A 21012-nucleotide genomic window follows, 5' to 3' on the forward strand; every position below is an offset into this window, starting at 1 on the left:
ATATTAATACTATTTAAAACAAAAAAAACCTGGTTTAAACCAAAAAAACCCGGTTTTTTGGTTTTTTTACCAACCCTGCTTGCTGGGACAACTGCTTCTTGCAGCACGACAACAGTTTTTGATGACAGGTTTATAATGAATATTCCTCACGAAATCAATGAAGTTCAATTTTTTGGAACAGGACGCTACCACTGCTTTGTCTGCATCGATATCCCAACCTCCACTTTCTTTGAAGAAACTTGATAAATAATTAAACTTCTGCTCATTGGTTGTTTTTTTTTCAATTCAGCAATTAAATCATTTTCAGTATAAGAACCCATCTGGCGATTCAAGTTGCAGATGTGTGGACAGCCAAACAAAGCAAACCTTCAGGGTTCATACAAAATTTCTTAAATAAAAATTAAGGAGTTTTTAAGGAGTTTCAAGCAGTTTTTAAGGAGTCATGGCAAACTTCATAACTTACAAGTTTAACAGCAAAAAAAGGGCGGGGCACATATGCAAATTTATTTTTAATTTGCCAAACAAATTTTCCCTCTTCTCAAAAATATAGGCGTAGAAGTGGTTCAGAAATTACAACTTTTGATTTGTTACCCAGCATCATAAGAATTCATACAATAATCAAACCACATAGATACTTTTTTGTTGTCACCAGTGTTCTAAAACCTTCAAGTTTCAGTCAAAAATATAACTCGTAACAGCATCACATAAATTATAAAAATTCTAAAAGTGATATTCATTCCTCCTCCAGTTATTCAAAATAAAAACCACAGCTGACAAAGATTTTTCTTACAAAATTATTTATATTTGCAGCAACTCTTTATTCACCTCTGGCTCAAAGTGGATCAACACATACACACAAATTCTTTAAAATTAAGTTTTTCAATTTTTCTTCTCGTTTCTCAGTTATACTCAGAAAGAAATTGTTGCAAAATAGGAGCAAATTTCAGGACATTCCACACGATGTTTGGCGATTTCGCACTCGTTATTTGGCGACATTGGTTATTTAACACTCCTTATTTGGCAAAATTCACAAATTAACATTCATAATTTGTCGGACTAGCTCTTTTATTCATGAAATGAATTTTTTTCCCACGAAACAATCTGACGCAATGACAATCGACCGTAGTAATTTCTGCTGCTTGCAGTGGCGAATTTTTTTCCTTTTCTTTTTCTGAAAACAAAAACCGCGGTTGGTTGTTGAGAAACACTGGACTAGAGTAAACCATCACATTTAGCTGTAGGATTAAGGATATGATCGGGGATTCGCGATGAAAAGCCTGATAATTTGAATAAAAGCTGCAGTTACCACAATCCAATGTTTGGGGACAAAATCTAGACCGGAACTTGCCGAGAAAATCCAATACACATCTAAATTCAATTTCAATCTTCCAAATTTTGTAGAGGACTGAAAGCACTTTTCTTTTTTCATAAGATAAAATACTGCTTAAAAAAATAAAAAATTTTTAATATTAATAAAAATTTTTTTTAAATACCTCCCCTTAAAATTTTGGAGAGGAGTAAGGGCCATTCAAGTATTACACCATTTTTGACACCCTCCCCCCTTGTCAGCAAAATTTCGTAATCACTGCCCCCCTATCTCCGCGGGAGGGGTATAGGGGGCTCGTGCGCCTCCCCCCCACACATAAAAAAAAAATTTTAACGCAAAAAATATCTTTTAAAAAATTAGTTTCGAAAGAAAATACCTTTATATGTTATTATAATCAATTTCTGTTAATTTCAATGCTATTTGAAGGGTAAGAACTCAAAATTTATCTTTAAGAAATTCATTCAATCCCACCCTTTAAGTCATAAAGGGTGACATAAAGCAGACCAAATGTGGCCCTGAAGGTTATCTGATGTGGCTTGCCCCCTCAAACACAATTTTGTAAAAATGAACTAAGCGACACATTTACAGATTGCTTAAATGACCCGTGGTACATCTCCAGAGAATTTAAGTGGCCTGTGGCATATTTTCAGATCACTGAGGTAGGCCTCAAAGATCACTTTCACATTCAAAGATCACCTAAGTGACCCGCGACACAGTTACAGAACACTTAAATGATCTGTGGCACATTTAGAGATCCCTTGAGTGACATGTGGCAGTTTTAGAGCACATAAGCAGTCCCCAAAGCGGTTCTACATATCACTCAAGTTACCCGTGGAACATTCCCAGATTACTTAAGTGATCCGTGGCATAATTATGGATCACTTGAGTGATGCGTGGCACAGTTCCAAAGCAGTTAAGCGACCCTGAAACATTTCCAGAGCACTTGAAGGATCCGTGAAACTTTTAGAGATCATTAAAGTGGCTCTGTAGGGGACTTATCAATAGGTAGAATGTTAGTTCAGGTGCCCAATAACTATTGAAAGGTTTTTCCAGTTTTTGCCGCAACGAATAAGATGCCATTAGGAATATTTCATATCTTCATAAAGGGTGGTTGATGACATAAGCATCATCCAACCCCCCCCCATCCCCCCTTGTCATCAAAAGTCAGAAAATCGGAAACCCCCTTCCTTCCCCCCCCCATCGATGCTGATGTAATACTTGAATGACCCCTAAAATTACTCTTCAAAATTATTTTCCCGGATAATTCTAAGTGTGACTATGGAAAATGGGAGAAAGGGGTGGTGTTGAAGTACGAAGGAATAAAACACGCTCCCTGGGAAAGAATCGTTTCATGGCACCCAAAAACTAAACTTTTTTTTTGTGCCCTTTTCCAAAAATCTTGGAATTTAATGCACTGAGTGCGTCATTGTACACACGAGAAACAGGAAAAACATAGGTATTTCTCTTTCTCCTCTAAGGCAGTGGTTTTCAACCTTTTCAAGCCTGCGGCCCGGTTTCATTCATTTTTGGAGTCGAAGGCCCGGTCAAACACACAACCAAAGGAAAATGAATGAGGAAAAATGAAACGGCTAATCACTCGCAGCCCGGTATGAATGATATCAGGGCCTGGCGTTTGAGAAACACTGCTCTCTCTATATACACTGGAGTAAGAAATTAAGAGAATTTGCAGACTTGGTCGATTATCTCTAGAACTACTGTACCGATTTGAATGAAATTTGATATGTACATACATTGATACAATACAAAACAAATAACCATTCAATAATTGTAATACACACGCGTGATTGTGCGTAACACTCGGAGTCGGAAGGTATGAAACAGCGGTTACAGAATAAACAAAAAAATGGATTAATAGATGGGTTAATAGGGGGTATGTTCCCCTCTTACAGATATACAGGTCTCGCAGCGCGATTTCATACTTGAAATAAGGCAGTTTATCATTTCCTGTGGCAATTGGTCCCACTCGTTCAGCAACCGCTGTTTTCATTCCCTGGATGATTCCCGGAGGGGGGTTGCGAGTTGCAATTGCCCCGCCCCCAGAGCATCTCAGACACGCTCTATAGGGTTAGGGTCTGGAGATCTGGCTGGCCAATCCATCCGGCGAATATCCTCACTCTCTAGGAAATCGTCGAGTAGAAGAGCTCTATGTGGCCTCGCGTTATCGTCCATTAAAATGAACTCAGGGCCAACTGCACCCCTGAATAGGCAAACATAGGGCTCCAAGACCTCATCCCTATACCTCACACCAGTCACAGTGCTTCTTTCAAAGACATGGAGAGGTGTGCGGCCATCCAACATGATGCCTGCCCAGACCATTAAACCTCCTCGGCCATAATGGTCGATTTCATGGACATTGGAGGGTAGGTAGTGGGTCCCTGGTTCTCTCCATACGAAGGTATGGCGAGAATCAGTGCTTAGGCTGAACCAGGACTCATCAGTGAAGAGAACGGTTGCCCATTGATCCATACTCCAATCTCTATGCTCTTAAAACTTCCTTCAAAGTGTTTTCTCTGTACAGACGCGTTCTTTTCTTCACACTTTTCCAGAGATTTTTCTGTGATGTACGTCACAGTTTTTGGCATATTCTCCCTCGGGGGTTTGTGGTATGTTTGTCTTTGTACACAGATTTAGTTGTCCATTAGCGTACATATAACTATTGTATCGAAAATATGCAGAATTTATTCCCATTTGAGTTTGTCCAAAAGTTTGCAGCCTAGGACTCCAAGTAATGGACCATTATATTGGCTCTCGCATAGAAAGAAGTTTACCATCTATGATGTACTCCAGAAAACTCTTCCTAATGTTTTTCTTATCACTGTTAGCCAAGATGTCAGTAATCATATGCCATAGGGCAGTGTGTTCCCCAACCTTTTTGAGATATTGCAGACCCTGTAGTGAAGGCAAGTGCTCTGTGAATCATCCCCTGTAGAATCGGAAGACTAGTTTCGACACCACTTTCCCAAAAAATACACATGTATTGCTTTTTTTGTAATTTTCATGTAATAAAAAGTGAAAAAATCAAAATTTCATAGTACAAAATTCATTCATTGCAAATGGTAGAAAACAAAAATGCGATCCCAGACCCCTTACAAAGTACTCATGGACCCCCAAGGTTCTGCAGACCGCAGGTTGGGAGACTGTCATAGGGTTTTCTTTTACTTTGGGTTCACTTTACTTTTTTAAAGAAATTTCCTATAGGGGCAACAAAATTCACCCAATAAAATTTTGGTTTTTTACAAGATTTAAACCTATTTTGAGAGTTTTGGCCTTTAGCATTAATCAAATTTTATGAACAAATAGGATTTAATGCTTATTAAATAATAATAAATTTATGCCAGCTATTCCAACAACATAGCACCAATACATTTTGAAAGACTTTATTTAAAAATTACAATATGACCAAACCAGCCCATAACACTTCGGTTCTAGTTCTCATCCAGCTTACCCTAACAATGACAGTCATCATTACATCAATGAAAAGCAATTATCAATTATCAAGCACAAGCCCGCATCATTTTGATTATAACATCTGAATTGATCAGACATATTATTCTGTCCACTGAGCAACTTGTGGAGATGTGTCAAGCTATTCTTGGTGGGCATCCCAGGTCAGTGCAATCATTTGGTTGATTGTTAGCCATCGGTTTTCTCAGAAGATGGCACCCATTGTATGTTGACAAGTCCATAAAGAGGTTAAAAACCTTTTTATTTCCATAGATATTAACATCTAGGAACTTCATCTGAGCAAAATTTGATATAAACTAAACCACAGGTAGGGTGGTTTAGTTTACCACAAAGGTTTTCACATGCAGTGGGAAAATACCTGTATTGACAAATCCTAGGTCACCATGGCGATTGAAAAATTGGTATAAGCACCTAAAAGTTTGTTTATGGTCATTAAATTGAGATCTGAGAACTACAAAATTTTCGGAATTTTATGTCTGTATGTCTATTAGCATAGAAAAGGGTCACCAAGTTCTGGAAGGACAGTTTTTCTTGGCAGGAGGGGGGAAATGCTTGAATCCCGAGAAATTCGGCTGGTGCCTACATTTTTTTTCGATTTGTCAAATCCTGCCCTACAGTAATCTGCAGGCAGATGACAATTTACAGGAGAAAAGTCTGAAAAAGGTGGTAATGATACCCGAATGAGAACATTATCTTTTATTCTGGTAGATTCACTAAACATCAAAATTTACAATTCTGCTTTTCATTAAAATATTATGTAACTTGCAAATATCTCAATACTTGAAAATGATATCATTTAATAAAATTACCTTCATTAGTAACATGACTAGCAAACCCCTTTTTATACTTTTTAATACCATCCTTATACTTTTTATCAACATCTTCATTCTCATCACATTCATCAGTACCATTTAGATTCAGTCGCCTTTTTACCTGACTTCCTTTCATTCCCTGCAAAGAATAAGAAAAAATTATTTTCAGTAAATAAGGTACATCCAAAAAATACCCAGAAAAAAAAAAATTGTACTTTATACGCTAAAAGTAAAAATAAAGTTTTACACATTCAGAGCTGCCCTTAGAAATGTGAGCCATTCCCAAAAAAAGTGCACAAAACATGTCTGAGACTTTATATTTTTTTTACAAAATTTCAGAGCACATTCTGGGAGTAATTTTAGTCATACGGGGGGGGGGGGGGGGGGGTCACGATCAAAAGTAATATATTTTCTGAAAAATTAAAATACTAGAAGAAAATACCTTTACATGTTATTATCAATTTCTGTTAATTTCTTTGTTGCTTAAAGACTTAGAACTCAAAATTTCTCTAAGAAATTCATTGCGATACACCTACATATTTTGAGTTCCCTCTAAAGGCCGATCCTGCATTCTCTACCAGCACCATCTGACACTGCTGTAGTGAACTCTGCTATGTGTGCATGCAGACTATTTTTTTACATGTGATTATAGACTCAACACACCATATTTTTAACTTGTGTTTTAAGTTTATTAATTAATGGTTTCAGCATTATCTAATGAAATGGTATAGATTGCAGACATGCCAACATTGTCTTAAAGCTTGTCAGTAGTGATTAATGTTCAGCTTTGCCGGGAAAGATACTCCCTAGGACAACATCTTAGGACAACAGTCATATTACAATAAAAAATAATCACTAAAAAATTCAATTTTTTTTTTACATTTTAATTGAAAGTTCATTAAATACTGGAACCTAGTATCATTGGCACTGGAACCTAGAAGGATCAGGACTCTTGTAGCAATGTTCTGAGGTCATGGAGTCCCTTAATAATTCATGAATATTCCATGCAATCCCAACCTACATACACCCTTGTGGGCAGTATATATAGACATCTAGCATCCCTAGACCCACCCGATCCCCATTTTCTTTGTATCAAAGCACCTACGACGAAGCATTTTTTCCAACACAAGTTCTGCGAGCTTGACCATGCACTATGCAAATGAAGCAGGGTCCAGGCCTGCCACGCTGAACTACTCAAAAACCTGCTTTTAGCCCACAGCATGGGATGATTTTGACGAAAAACATGTTTTTGCATGTTTGGGCATCAAGTAGAGCGGCGGGTTTAGACGCGGCTTTACAGATTGCTTTCCGCTCATAGACAAAACAGATCGGCTTCGAGTTTGTCTTCACTCGAACTCTCTCACGTGCGTATATGAATTCATCGTTATGGTAAAACATAATAAAAATTAGTAAAACACTGCAAGAAACTTGAAGACCCAATTTTTTTAAAACCGATTTCTGTAACATGCAGAGTGTCTTCCGTAGCTCTATAGTTTATTGTGGCTGTCCGCAGAAACTACGGACACTCCGAAGCAGTTGGCGACTCAGATTACAGTTCCCAGTTGGTGCGAAGTACCGAGCATCATAGGCAGAGATAGACATGAAAGGTTGGGAAGGGGCATGATGATGCCAATTCATATATATGCCTACACAGGCTCCATCATTGACGCATCCACCTTCCCATATCCCCCCGCCCATGCCAAGTATTGAGATCTTGTCTTCTTCATCATGGTTTCTCTAAATTCTAGAGATGTTGATCAGTCAATGGCAATTTGGTTGCTTAAAAATAACTATTTAAGTAATTTTAAGTAATTACTTTCTATTTAGTTATTGATGCAATTAATGGAATTATAAGATGTGTCTGGTCTCTCTAATCTGATTATCAATTTTGACTACCAATTACCAACAAGCAAGGTGGGCCAACACACAATTAAGTCTTTCAGGGGAATAGTAAATAAATACACCAGACATTTGATTCTCTTTTAATATCCCACCTATGCACAAACCAGTTGCAGTCACAGTTTCGATCATACAAAGAAAATTGTTTTCTCGAGTAGTAGTTTCTTTGCTTGTCCCGTAAAATCATTGCATAATGTGTAAAATTATGTAACTATCTCGCATGATTGAAAAAAAAAATTAAAGATAAAGTACATAATTTAAAACTAGATAGAGTAAATAAACATAATTAACATTATTACTATATTGTATTTAGATTTTGACAGCATCCGTATAAAATTCCGACCTACACCGTTTTTCTTCTACAATAATGATATATTTATGTTCTTTTTAACTTCCTCAGAAAGTTTCAATCGGGGTGTCAATATCTATCATGTCAGGCTCAGTTTGTACATTATCGTCTATGTTTATGTAACCCTCGGCATCAGGGCCGTAACTAAGAATTTTGAGGGGAAAAAAGTAACGTGATTTTGTCGCCTCACCACAGTGAAATTTGATTTTATAATGGTATTTTTGTTCCCAATCTGAAATTAGCCACCCCTAAATTTTGCCGCCAGGGCAGTTGTCCCCTCTCAAAGTACTTCCAGCCCTGCTCAGCCTCGCAATCACACAATGTACACAGCTTGCATACAATTTTTTAAGTCTTGTATATCATTTTGAAATTCAATCCTTACACTGATTTTTTCTGTGGAAAAGACTTTTTCCAAAAAAATTTTAAGATTTAAGAAAACAACTGCTTTACTACATATAGCATCAACTACAGAAACAGTTTTTGCTAATCTAAGGATGGATGATGTAGAACTCACATTTGCAAGCACGGCATGCATAAAAAATTTGGTGGAGCACTTTAACATTTTGTATGATCCTTTAGTCTATTGGTTGCCAAACACTCAGTGTTTATGAGAAATTTTTTGTTAAACGGTACAATTTTCCTTTCCGTTTTATAATGGTGCTGTTTAATCCAGGTTTTTTAATGTGTTTTTGCATTGAAATCACAGGATCACAATTTTTCCCATTGAATACAGGTTTCCGCTTAATACAGGTTCCGTTAAAGACAGGTTTTACTGTATTATATTATTAACTACATTAAATATAATAAAATTTTGAGATTCAAAACAGCATATTTAAAGGGTTGTATGACCGATATCAGGTAATCAAGTTATGGGATTGCACTTGAAAACTGAACTGTCTTAAGGTTAAATATTGGACTTACTGAAACATGAAAGATATACAAAAATGGGATAGAAATTTGTCACATGAAAATTATAAAAATGCGGTAGATATGACTACAGAATGAAATTATGTAATAACCAAACACTAATAATCAAGCTCAGCTGCACCTAAGATTCAATAACTAATTTAGCTGCCCTATTTGTGCCAAGATGACTTCTAAGATCCCAAAAATTGAAAATATTCTTACAATTGATACCTAACTTGTGGGACAGGAAAATAGAAAAAAAAAAACCAATGTTAAAGACAGTCTTTTGATAAGCCTTCTTTTATCAGTGGTTTATCTGACTGCTGTCCATCATGTGATAGGATTATATATATAGCTTGAATTTATTTAGTAAAATATTAGCTTCTAGCCTCATAAGAGCAAAAATTTAAATTCAACAAAAATTTTGGGTCTTGAAGCCTTTTATCATCATATAGGCATAATCTGTGTTTGTGAAATTGTGTTCTGTTAGTCATGAGTAGGTGCTACATAGTAGCCTCATTTTGTTCCGATATTTTCCTTTATTTAAAATTAATTTTTAAATTGAAAATTGCAAATGTAAAATAGAAAGATTTTTCCACATTTTTTAAAAAATGTTTGAAAAGTCAAAAAAGAACAATTTACATTAAATAAACATTAGACCATTGATATTTATTTGCATCATTATAATGTAATCTAACAAAAAATATTTATGTTCAGTTTTCACAATGCAATGATTGTGACTGCATATTTGATACTGATACCTTCAATATAATGTATTTTATAAAGAAAAGTGTTCTGACAGATTCGGCAGGGTTTTGGACCATCACTGTCTTAAGTGCAGTACCTGCTTCGGAATCATACATGAAAAATAAGATGTGAAGTAGAAATAACATTTATAACAAACTAAAAAATTGAAAAGTGTTTATTTAAACAGTTATACGAGTGATATTAATTTATAATCAGATTTCTAGCTTAAAACCATCAATTTTTTGAAACAATTAACTAAAAAAAATCAAATGACACCTTTTGAAAGATTTTTGATTTAGTTAGTTTTATTTAGTTGTATTTATTATATATTATGCTCGTATTTTTTTTAATGTTAGTATCATGAAAAAAATCTAGTTTTCCACATAACATTTTGAAACTTGGAGGTTTTGGACAGTTTCAGACATTTTTGGACAGTTTATTCCACGTGTTCTGTCCAAAACCCCAACCCTGAGTTTCACCAACATAAATCTGAGATAGCTCCAATATTCAGGTGTGATAATATGTGGCAGTTAATGGCAGTAGATGAGAGTTGTGACTAGGTTAGCAGGTTTTCGACGCATGACAATGAATCAACTGTCACGTCAAACACCTCAAACATTGTTTTTCAATATAAAAATAACCATTGAAAATACACACATTGATTGTCTGTAATGTTTAAAATCACTGTTATACTAAGAAAATACTTAATATGGTTATAATTTTCTGCTCTCTAAAGAATTATTTTGGACAATATATATGTATTTTTTCTTGTAAAATATACAATTTAAATAGAGCATAACATAAAAGCTAAAGAGATTTGTTATTACTAAATTATCTAGATAATCACCAAAACTCAAAACTTTTATTGTGCGCATAACATTAGAATATATCTAGCAATCAAAATACAGTCTGTACATACTAAATTGTAGGACTAAAATGGTCTTTAATTCGGTAGTGCTATTTGTATATGATGCGCTTAAGAAACTCTTTTATAACTTATTCTTAGTGCGAAAGTAAGAATGACTAAGTTTGACAAGAATATGGCATATTTACTAATATTTATAATGCTGTTTTTTTCTAATTGAAGCTGTTTATCTTAAATGCGCAAAACAATACTTTGTGTATCAAGTTCTGCTAGCTCTGCTTTGATTGAAAATACTCTTTAAAACTCTGGATTTATACAACCTAAGCTAAAAATTTTAGGTGAGAGTAAATGAGTTTAATTAGCGTATTAACAGATGCTGCACAAGAATTTTTAATATGTTATTTAACATATCTATCAAGTTAAAAAACTATTTGACAACATTGACAATAAGTTTGACTGTTTTAATACTGAGTTGGCTTCTTCAGTCAAAAACCTAACCCTGTTCCCCTATCCCACATATTTTGAATAAACAGCTGTTTCACTTAGTAAATTGAACACAGGTAATTAGTATAGTTTGGATAAAATGGACCATAAATTTATACAGGGCATCCATAATTACAATACCCCTATTTTAAAGTAGCCTACATTCGAAACCAGTCATCAGAAAAGTGTGAAATTTTGTGGAGGACTTCATGAAGTGATGGGCCTTTGCTTCATGTGGGGGGATTAGTTGCACGTGTTGCCACCAGAGGGCGTTTCACTTTGAATACCTGTAGTGAACATGTAAATTTATGTGATGTCATGCAGCAGCTGTTATAAAACCTAGAAACATTTGCGGAGATCTTCTTTCTCAATGTGTTTGCTGCTTGCTCACAATGACAATAAGTTTACGAGATCATGCTTTCTTGGTCAAATTGTTTTACCAAAACAGCAATTCTGCAGTAACTGCTCTATGGAAATATCGGACTTGGAAGAAGATTCGGAAGGGTCCAATGAATGTTAAAAACCTTTGGCGTATGATAACGAAATTTGAAACCATAGGATCATTGGCTGTTTGTCCTGGAAGAGCCTGTTTCTATAGATGCAGTACAGGAGGTTTCGCTTCAGGTGGAAGAGGTCAGAGTTTCAAATTCTCATGGTAGCACTAGTGTCATGCATGTAGCACAGGCATTGGATAGGCCACTTTCAACTGTCCATCATAAGATTATGCGGAATATCCTCCACTATTATCCATACAAACTTTCACTTGTGCAGCATCATTTGCTTCCACATGATTGACGCTCGACTCCGGTTCTCACTGCAGTTTTTAGCTCATGATGAAGTCGATTCAGAATGGCCTTGGAATATCCTCTGGACAGGCAAAGCACATTTTCACTTGGATGGTGCCATCAATACTCACAATTGCTGAATTTGAGAATCAGAAAATCTACATGCTATCTTAGAGGTTCCATTGCATTCACCAAAAGTGACGGTATGGTGTGGATTTGCTGCATCATTTATTCTCTGTCCCTACTTCTACGAGGAGTTACGTTCTACAGGTTCAGTGACATGTTCAATCACCGGGAAGCTATATGCATTGCTGTTACAGAACAAAATTGTTCCGGCTGTGCAAGCACGTCACTGTCTAGCCGACACAATCTTTATGCAAGACAGAACTCCTCCATACATTACAGTGTATGTTAAGAATGCTCTTAAAACACATTTTACAGAAGAACATGTAATCAGCTGGCACTTCCCTAATCTATGGCCTCCCAGATCCCTGGACCTTAATCCATGTGATTTTTGGCTTAGGGGGCATTTGAAACGTCTGGTAAGTTGTGACAATCCAAGAACTTTACCTGACCTTAAAGGCAGCATTTCATGCCACGTGCTGAACATTTCCTGGCACACACTTTGGTCAGTTGTGGAACACGCCATCTTGCGATTTCACATGGTATCTGAAAATGATGGCCATCATGTGGAACATGTTTTATTGCAGTAACAATTGTAAAAGCATTTAACAATTGTTAAAAATTGTAAACGTTTGCTTAAATGTGTAATTTCTCAATAAAACGCCCTCTGGTGGTAACATGTGCAACTGATTTTTTCCCCCGAAACAAATTTCCATCACTTAATGAAGACAAAAAAAATTTCACAATTTTCTGATGACTGGTTTCGCTTGTAGGCTACTTTAAAATAGGGTCTTTTAATTATGGACACCCTGTATATTATCTGTTCTAGACTCATTGTATGTCAAAAAATTTAAAATTATAAATTATAATTAATATTTTATTTTAATAATTGTAATAAATTAGTATTTAATAAAATATTGTAATATGCAAAAAACTTAAGTTTCTCATCATGTTATTGTGTTCAAAATATCGTCCAAAAGTATTTATTTAGGTTTTTGACAGTTTAAACCAGTTTTTGAGGTCAAAAACCCAATCCTGAGTTGTGGACCGTCGGGAATGGAAATGAAAATCATTCTACCCCGAAAATCATTTCACAAGGATGCATATGAATCAGAAGATGAGCATCTTGGAATAGCATCTTGGAACAGAAGAGAATTCATTGATTGATTTATTAGTGAATATATAAAAATATGTCTAACTTAATTATATTTGTTTTAGATTTATTACATGTGTTGAATTCTCAGTATTAATGGGTGTTTTTTTAAGCTTTCTCTAAAATGAAAGTAGATAGTTATAAGCTTGTAAATTAATATGCTTTGATGAACCTTTGGATCGAACATGTTTTTAGAAATGAATTATTTGATTCACAGGGATACAAGTCAATGGGAATACTTTAATTTTTTTTCGAGAGGGACCTACTTTAACTCCAAAACGATAAAGATTTTGCCAATAACCTGAGGCCTTAAATTAGAGTGGAGCTGCATCTTTGCAAAGCCTTAGCCATGTGATCATAGAAGCAAAGGAGGTTGGTTACAGGACTGCCCCTTCCTGAACCCATGCTGATTATGCGAAAATACATTATTCTCGTCTATTCACTTCACCAATTGCCTTTTGATAATAATTTCCAAAATTTTTGAGAGGGAGCACGGCAAGCTCAATGAACGATAGTTGAGAACATGACCCCTCCATTGCCTTCTTTAAATATCGGAACCATGTTAGCAAGCCTCCAATCCCTTCAGACGATAACCTCCCATAGATCTGTGCGACTGGCCCAAGCACATTCGCTAAGGACCCTAGAATAAATATCTGGTTCTGGTGCTTCGCTTGCACTTTACATTTTTTGACAATTTAGGATCTCTACTTACTCTACCTTTACTTGAATATCATTGAAGATTTTATTTTTGTCCTCTCAGTTACGGAACGTAATTCTGTAGTGCACAGGCAAAAAAAATTAAAATCCGACTTCAAAGATATTAATGTATGAATCACAATCCAATTGTAGTCAAAAAAAAATTTTGATTTTACATAATTAAAGAAATATAAAAAATAAACTTTTGTATATGCAGACACGACAACTTTTGGAATTTAAAAATCTTGGAGATTCTCCGAAGAGGGGAATCCCCCCCCCCCTGCGGCACTGAATGGAAAGGGAAAATCGGTCTGTCCCTTAAAATACAGGACAAAACATTACGTGTTTCAAAAAACCTGTTTTCAAGGCCGATGCTAGACGAGAAAGATCTAACGTCGTAACGAACTCCACACTTCCGATACGTTGTAAAATATCATCCATTCAGGGAAGTGGATAACGATCGGGAACGGTTATTTTATTCACATTACTATAGTCAATTACGAAACGCCAATCACCCATTTTCTTTTTAACAAGGAAGCAAGGCGAGCTCCAGCACGTCTTTGCAGATTCAATTATGCCGTCTTCAAGCATCTCGGGAACTTGTTCTCTACGATCGCCTTCTTGCATCACGGTAGCTAGAACGGCGCCTCAAAGACTGGTTTATCATGAGTAATTATTTTGTGCTCTAGCTGTCTAGCACGTATGTTCAACCTGGCTTTTTTCTGAAGAGATCGGGAAATTTTTGTAATAGTTTTTAATTCACCCTTTTGTTCCAGCGAAACCTAGGCCGATTCCACCAACTTATCCATTTTTTGCCACTGTATCTTTTCCCCTGTAAACTTGGAATCCTCCTTGCAATTCTCTAGTCTTAAAATTTACAATCAACTCGCATTGAGTTAAAAGATCTTTCCCAACAAGAAAATCCATAGGCAGTCCACGTATTATCGTCAATTCTGTGTTGATCACACAATTACAAATTTCAATTTCTACCGGTATCTTCCCGACCGGCCTCAAACTTTCTCCAGAAGCCGATATGCATTTCCCTCCCACATAAGGTTACACTAATGTTCCGTTCTTACGAAGCCTATAAAAAATTTTATGGCTGATCACCGAAACATCGGCTCCTGTATCCACACATCCTTGAACCATAATGTTTTCGATACGGACAACTGGGTATAAAAAAAGCATCGAGGGATTTTAATGAGAAAGCTACGTGACTCTTTTGAACGCAAATCATTTTCCGTTTCCCGGAACTAGACTCATTAGGTCCGGACACTGACGTCTTAAATGTCCCGGTTGATTGCATTGATAACAAATAATTTGTCGCGGAGTTGACTGACGAATACCATCGGATCCTCGTCCACAGGTAGTAAAGACAGCTCTTGAACCTCCACGACCCTGATTTTCAGAAGATCGGAATTGTTCAAGTGCGATGAAAAACTCCTGTTATAAAGTCGGTTTATGTCCCAATACAGCCCGACGCACTGGCGGAGGTAGTTGTCGCAAGATCAATTCAATTTGATCTGTCACTAAGGCATGAGGGTCAAATTGATGATACAATTCCAACGTTTGAAGAGCAAAGTCTTGAAACGATCCACCCAAGTATTGTCTAGCTTGCACTATATCCAGTCTGTTTTTCCGAGAAGAAAAGGTCTGACGCAACAAGTTTTGAAAACTTAATCAAGCGTCATTTCCCTTTGTTCTTTCCCATTCTCTTTGTCTAATCGTATACCACCAAGCACTGGCTCGTCCTTCGAATGCACTGGTAGCAATTTCAACACGCTTGACATGTACTTCCATCAACAAAAAATATTCGCTGCATTTGCGAAGAAAATCATCAACATCTTCTAATCCCGAAAACACAATCAATTTAGATGTTTGTTGGGTTCTGGTATTCGCAGAAAAGGAATAATTAAACGGCACCACAGGCGGACACGTAGGATATGTTCGAGAAAATTCATTTAGTTCTATAAGATCATGAGAGTCCATGGGTATATATTCACTACGAGTTGTAACTGGGTCCGACGTCATCTGACGACCAACTGAGAGACCTGAGACATTCATATCGGCGCATTCATAGTTTGTATCTGCTGTACTATTAAACAACCTATCTTGAATATTTGTAGCGGCAACAGTCTCATCCATGCGAGTGGGCCGAATAGGCGTTCTCACTTCACATCCCGGTCGAGCCCCCATTTGTGACACACACCGGGCCACGTCCTTGTTCCGTCGGTCATCTTACAAAAAACTTCTAGGTTTAGAAATAGGCTTCACTCACCTTAAAAAAAGGTCTAAGTTCGTAACGTGGAGGTAACCAGCAACAGCGCATGAACTGAGAACCATCGATGCAGTGGCACACCTCTCTTATATAGCGGAAAACCCACAGCAGCCACGGCACAACAGGTCCAGCAGCCAAAGGAGCCAACCAATCCCAGGCTTGCTTTGGTTTCAGGTGATGTCATAGAAAAACAGAGGGAATGACCCCTGGCATCATGGTCAAGGTCGTCAGGACCAAGACATGATGTCACAAAAGAATAGTAAATTATCAATTCCAATGATGATTAGGCTCAACCAACTCCATTATCAATAGAGTTGTTAACTGAAAACAAGAACAAAACACTGCAAAAGTATGGGTGTCTGCAGCCACCCTCACCTTAACACAATTACAACTACATAGTACATTTCCTTACACTTTCTAATGTTAAACTGGCTTTTTTTCCACCTAGCATGAAAACAAATTACCAGAGCTTTGTAATGCAATCACTGCTGGCAAAAATGAAAAATGTACCGAGTTTATCGGAATTAACAAAACCTATCAACCTACTTGATGCAATATTGTCTTTTGAAAGCATGGAAAAAAGTTTATAATGAAATCGTAACTCTGTTTCGTGAGAGCAAACTTCCTGGCGAAATCAATTCAATAGAAAAATCAGTCAATCATGAAATTGATAATCTACAAGATGCATTAGATGCAGCAAAAGTAGGATTGCATGTGGACTTCATAACAGTGGATGATGAACTAGCAATGGTAGCACCGTACGAAAACTGTACAGGAACTGCTATTTCGGGGCAGCTTACCGATGGCAGCAGTAGTGATGAAGACAAATCCAACACAGAGAGATGAAAGCAGTAGTGATGAAAAAGAAATCCAACACAAAGTTGCAGAAAAAGATCTTCGGATAAATTAGCACATAAGTGCAGTTCAGTGCCTTATGAATTTACAGGACTTTGCAGCTTATAAAAATGACATGGAGCTTTTGAGAGTATAATAAACAGTGATTGAATGTTTGCTGAAAACCGCATTGTAAGGAGGGCGCTGGTAAAGAAACCTGTACTTGATTATTTCGAAAAATAATTCACGTATAGATATGTATATAAATAAATATGACCAAAAATATATTATCTTTCTTTCACAAAGGTTATTGGTTGTTGATCTCACTGTCGCTATTTCGAAACAGGTATGCGTCATTTCTCAATTACTTTTAATTTGAAATTTTTTTTTTTCACTTTTGATATAAGTAAATGTTCATTCTATTGCTATTCAGGAGAACGTTTTATAATGAAGTTTAACTATTTCCGCATTAATTATGAAATTTCAAATGTGTAGTAATTTGAAATAACATGAAAAAATTCAAAATACAGTAATAATATGCATATCACTGTTTAATACTCGTTGGTCTATAGTATACATTCTATTACATTCTTTTTACTCTCTCGTGACGAGCTTGCCAACTCTCTTCGACGAGGCACGGCAAATTTCGAAGACATACATTTTTCAAGAACTATGCACCTTCGAGACCACTTTCGAAAGCACAATGCAAAAAATGTGTAAATTACAAGATCCGACATATATGACAAGGTGAACCAGTTAGTTTTACTGCGTTGCTCATCATTTTTTAAATTTTTCTGGTTTTGTTCACATTTTACTGTTCAATGCCAGTGTAATCATTTTTGACAAATGAAGCACTTCCATTTCTAGCTCTTTGCTGAGCATTGTAAATATTGTTTATGCCTGTTCATGCCTTAAAAATACAGAAGACAACTGAATGCTATTGGGTAGCATCAGAATCACCAAACCTAGAATAGGCCTATGTATCCAACTGCTTTGAAATGCAAACTGTTGTTTCACCTATTTGCACCATAATTTTGAATGATGAAAGTTACTGTCCAAGACCACGAGTAATAAATACAAAATCATTTTTCCATCCAGACAGAAGTTTTTAATGACTACTATACTTGTTGAATCCTCAAACTAAGCAAATGAAAAATTAATCAATCAAATGGTCCGCATACCGGTGGTCCTATAATCCAATAAAGACACCAACTGTCCTTAAAGGACAAAGACCAGTGTACTAGTAGTTACATTACCTCACATACATTTTCATTTTCTTTCCCATAAGAAGTAGCATGTCTCCTACCGTATATCTCCCAGTCTTAATATTCAATAGTAGTTTTTTCTATACTTTCACACTGTTAAGCCCAGTTAATCAGGGTTCTACTGAATAATAATAACAGATTTATGAAAAATAATCAGCTATATACAGGGTGATTATAATTTGAAGTTTTGATAACTATTCAATAAGAACTACTGGTCAGAATGACTTGAAAATTTGCATGAATATTCCTGAAGCAATGGAAGTTTCTTTCGCAAAAGGAAAAATAAATGCAAGTAGTGCAAAATGTGCAGGTAGATGATGCTGTACTTGGCCAGCAGTATAATCTATTTTGTGCAACCACATCGTTTTGGCACTTCCACAGCATCAGTGTGTGGATAGAACTTCTATCAAGATGCACATTGCAATACCAGCAAAGCAGCTGCTGAAAACCCATTTTGACAGGATGCACCTTAACCCTTTTAACTTCTGGCTGTGGGGGGTACCTCAAAATGTCATAAACAGTGGTCAGATTGTAAAATTTGGTGAATTGCAATCTCCAGCACATCCCCTATATGTTAGAAGTTCTTCAGGAATATTAACATGGGGGCGCGTTTGGTTTAATGAAGCTGAATTGCAAGCACATCCACATCATGACCATGGCATACTCCGATTCTGTTGTTGAACAACAATTTTTGTGCTTTCAACCTCAGGTTGGAAAACATATTTAACATTTCTTAAGTAAGTTGTAGTTATTTGTTCAATTACTTCGTTTTTTGTGATGCTTCCATGAATTATGAAATCGTGCAATGCTATAATTAAGTTATCATTTTGCCATGACTGGCTATCGTTTCCATTCTGCGAATAAATTTCCCACGTGTTGGATGATGTCATTAATTTTAAATTTTTAAGTATTTTTCCCCCCTTTACTTAATAAAATTCCATTTCTTCAAGAATATTCATGTTAATTTTCAAGTCATTTTGACAATCGTTCTTTTTTTACAGTGTTTTGAAATCAGAACCTTAGTTATAATCATCCTGTATATCGTAAATCATTGCTAATTAATCTGCATTATTTATGCTTCATTAAATACATTATATTCACTTAATTTTTATTACTTTTTTCAAAATAGCTTCCCAATTAATCATACTGAAAGTAACTGGAGAAAAACCTTTGTATATTATATGATTAATAATAACATTGAAAGAATTTTCAAACACACAGTAATCCATTGAGTTGAGCAAAAAATAATTAAATTGCAAAAGTTGGTTTTTGTTAAAATGTAAGAAATATTTATTGATTAATTAGTATGGGAATAGTGTTAATTACATTAATAACCATTTCATTTTAGTTAATTATTAGAAGTTTGAATGATTTTTCAGAAATTTCATTGTTTTTAATGTTAATACTATTTAAAACAAAAAAACCGGTTTAAACCAAAAAAACCGGTTTAAACCAAAAAAACCCAGTTTTTTGGTTTTTTTTCAAAAAAACCGGTTTTTTTTACCAACCCTGCCGCTGGCATTACGCATCGGGCCAGTTATGTTCGCTAAGTCTGGCAATAGGGGGTGGGGTCTCCTGGCTGTCAGGTGAAAACGGGACCAGAGGTCGGGCTACTGATATCCCACATAAATTCCGCTTACACTCGTGTGGAGGATCCTGGAGCTTGTCGTATTACCTTTCTCTCCCGATCTTAGGGATCCGCGGATCGCTGATTTAAATGACTTCATTTTTGTGATGCTTCCATATAATTATGAAATCATGCCATGCGAATTGCATTATCATTTTGCCTTGACTGGCTATCATATCCATTCTGTGAGCAAATTTCTCATGTAGTACAGCGTCATCTATTTTACATTTTTAAGTATTTTTTCCCCCTCTTCTCCATACAAAATTCCATTGCCTCAGGGAACATTCATGCAAATTTTCAAGTCATTCTAACCAGTGGTTTTTATTTTACGGTGTTTTGAAATCAGAACTTTAGTTATAATTACCCTCCATATTGTAAATCATTGTTAATTAGTCTGCATTAATTATGCTTCATGAAACATGAAGTATTGTGAAACCATTGTATTTGCCTAGTTTTTATCATTGTTTTCGCAAAATTTGCATCCTAATTAAATGTATTGAAAGTAACTGGAGAAAACATCTTTATTACAGGCTTAATAATATTAAGAATTCTCAAACATAAAATATTTTCTTGAGTTAAGATAGAAAATAACTAAATTGCGAAAGCTAGCTTTTATTAAAACGTAAGAAGTATTTGGATTAATTAAATATGGGAATTTTGTTAATTACATTAATAAATATTTTTTTAATTATTATAAGTTTGAATGTTGTTTGAGTGTTGATATACGTGAAATCATGTTTGAAGGCTAGAGAGTGTAACGTGCAGAGAAGTGATATTGAAACCATATGGGTTGAACTTGAGAACAAAAGACGTCATAAGCTTATTGTTGGGGTTTGTTACAATCCACCGAATAGGGATCAAAACTACATCGCCAAAATGCATGATGAAATTTCCTACATGTGTAAGCGAAAGAGGGTTCTCATACTAGGGGATTTCAATTACCCGGGTATTGATTGGGAGAACCTTTCATCTGGAAATCAGTATGAAAGAGACTTTCTTAAGTTGGTGCTCGAAAATTTTTTGTATCAGCATGTATCAGAAGCCACTAGGGGTACTGCTATTTTGGATTTAGTTCTTACTAGTTCTGAGGATCTAGTTGAACATGTTTCGGTGGGGGAAGAGTTTTCTTCCAGTGATCATCGTATCGTCAGATTTCACTGTAACTTTTCCTCGGGTAAGGTTGATAACAAAAGACTGGTTCCTTGTTTTCGGAGAACTAACTTTGATGTTTTGCGAAGAAGGTTAGCGGAAGTTTTAAAAGACCGGTTGGAATCAGTAGGGGTGGTAAGTCAATGGGAAGAATTTAGTACGAAGCTGTCCTCTGTTTTGCACGACGTCATACCCTTTGTTCGAAAAAAGTGTGTTTGTACATCACAC

General features: G+C 35.9%; 1 protein-coding gene across 1 annotated transcript in view; it reads right to left on the reverse strand.

Moving 5' to 3' along the window:
• The window catches only part of LOC149065790 (transcription factor E2F3-like), a 93492-nt gene that overhangs the window by 66338 nt on the left and 6142 nt on the right, over positions 1–21012 (reverse strand). Inside the window, exon 2 of the mRNA XM_089253624.1 lies at positions 5623–5764. Within this exon, the coding sequence (XP_089109750.1) occupies positions 5623–5764 (142 nt within the window). The remainder of the gene's footprint in view (positions 1–5622; positions 5765–21012) is intronic.

The sequence above is a fragment of the Pholcus phalangioides genome, unplaced genomic scaffold (genome assembly GCF_987345545.1).
Source record: "Pholcus phalangioides strain wild (caught in Gottingen) unplaced genomic scaffold, Ppha-v1.0 ptg000039l_1, whole genome shotgun sequence".
Taxonomy (NCBI): domain Eukaryota; kingdom Metazoa; phylum Arthropoda; class Arachnida; order Araneae; family Pholcidae; genus Pholcus; species Pholcus phalangioides.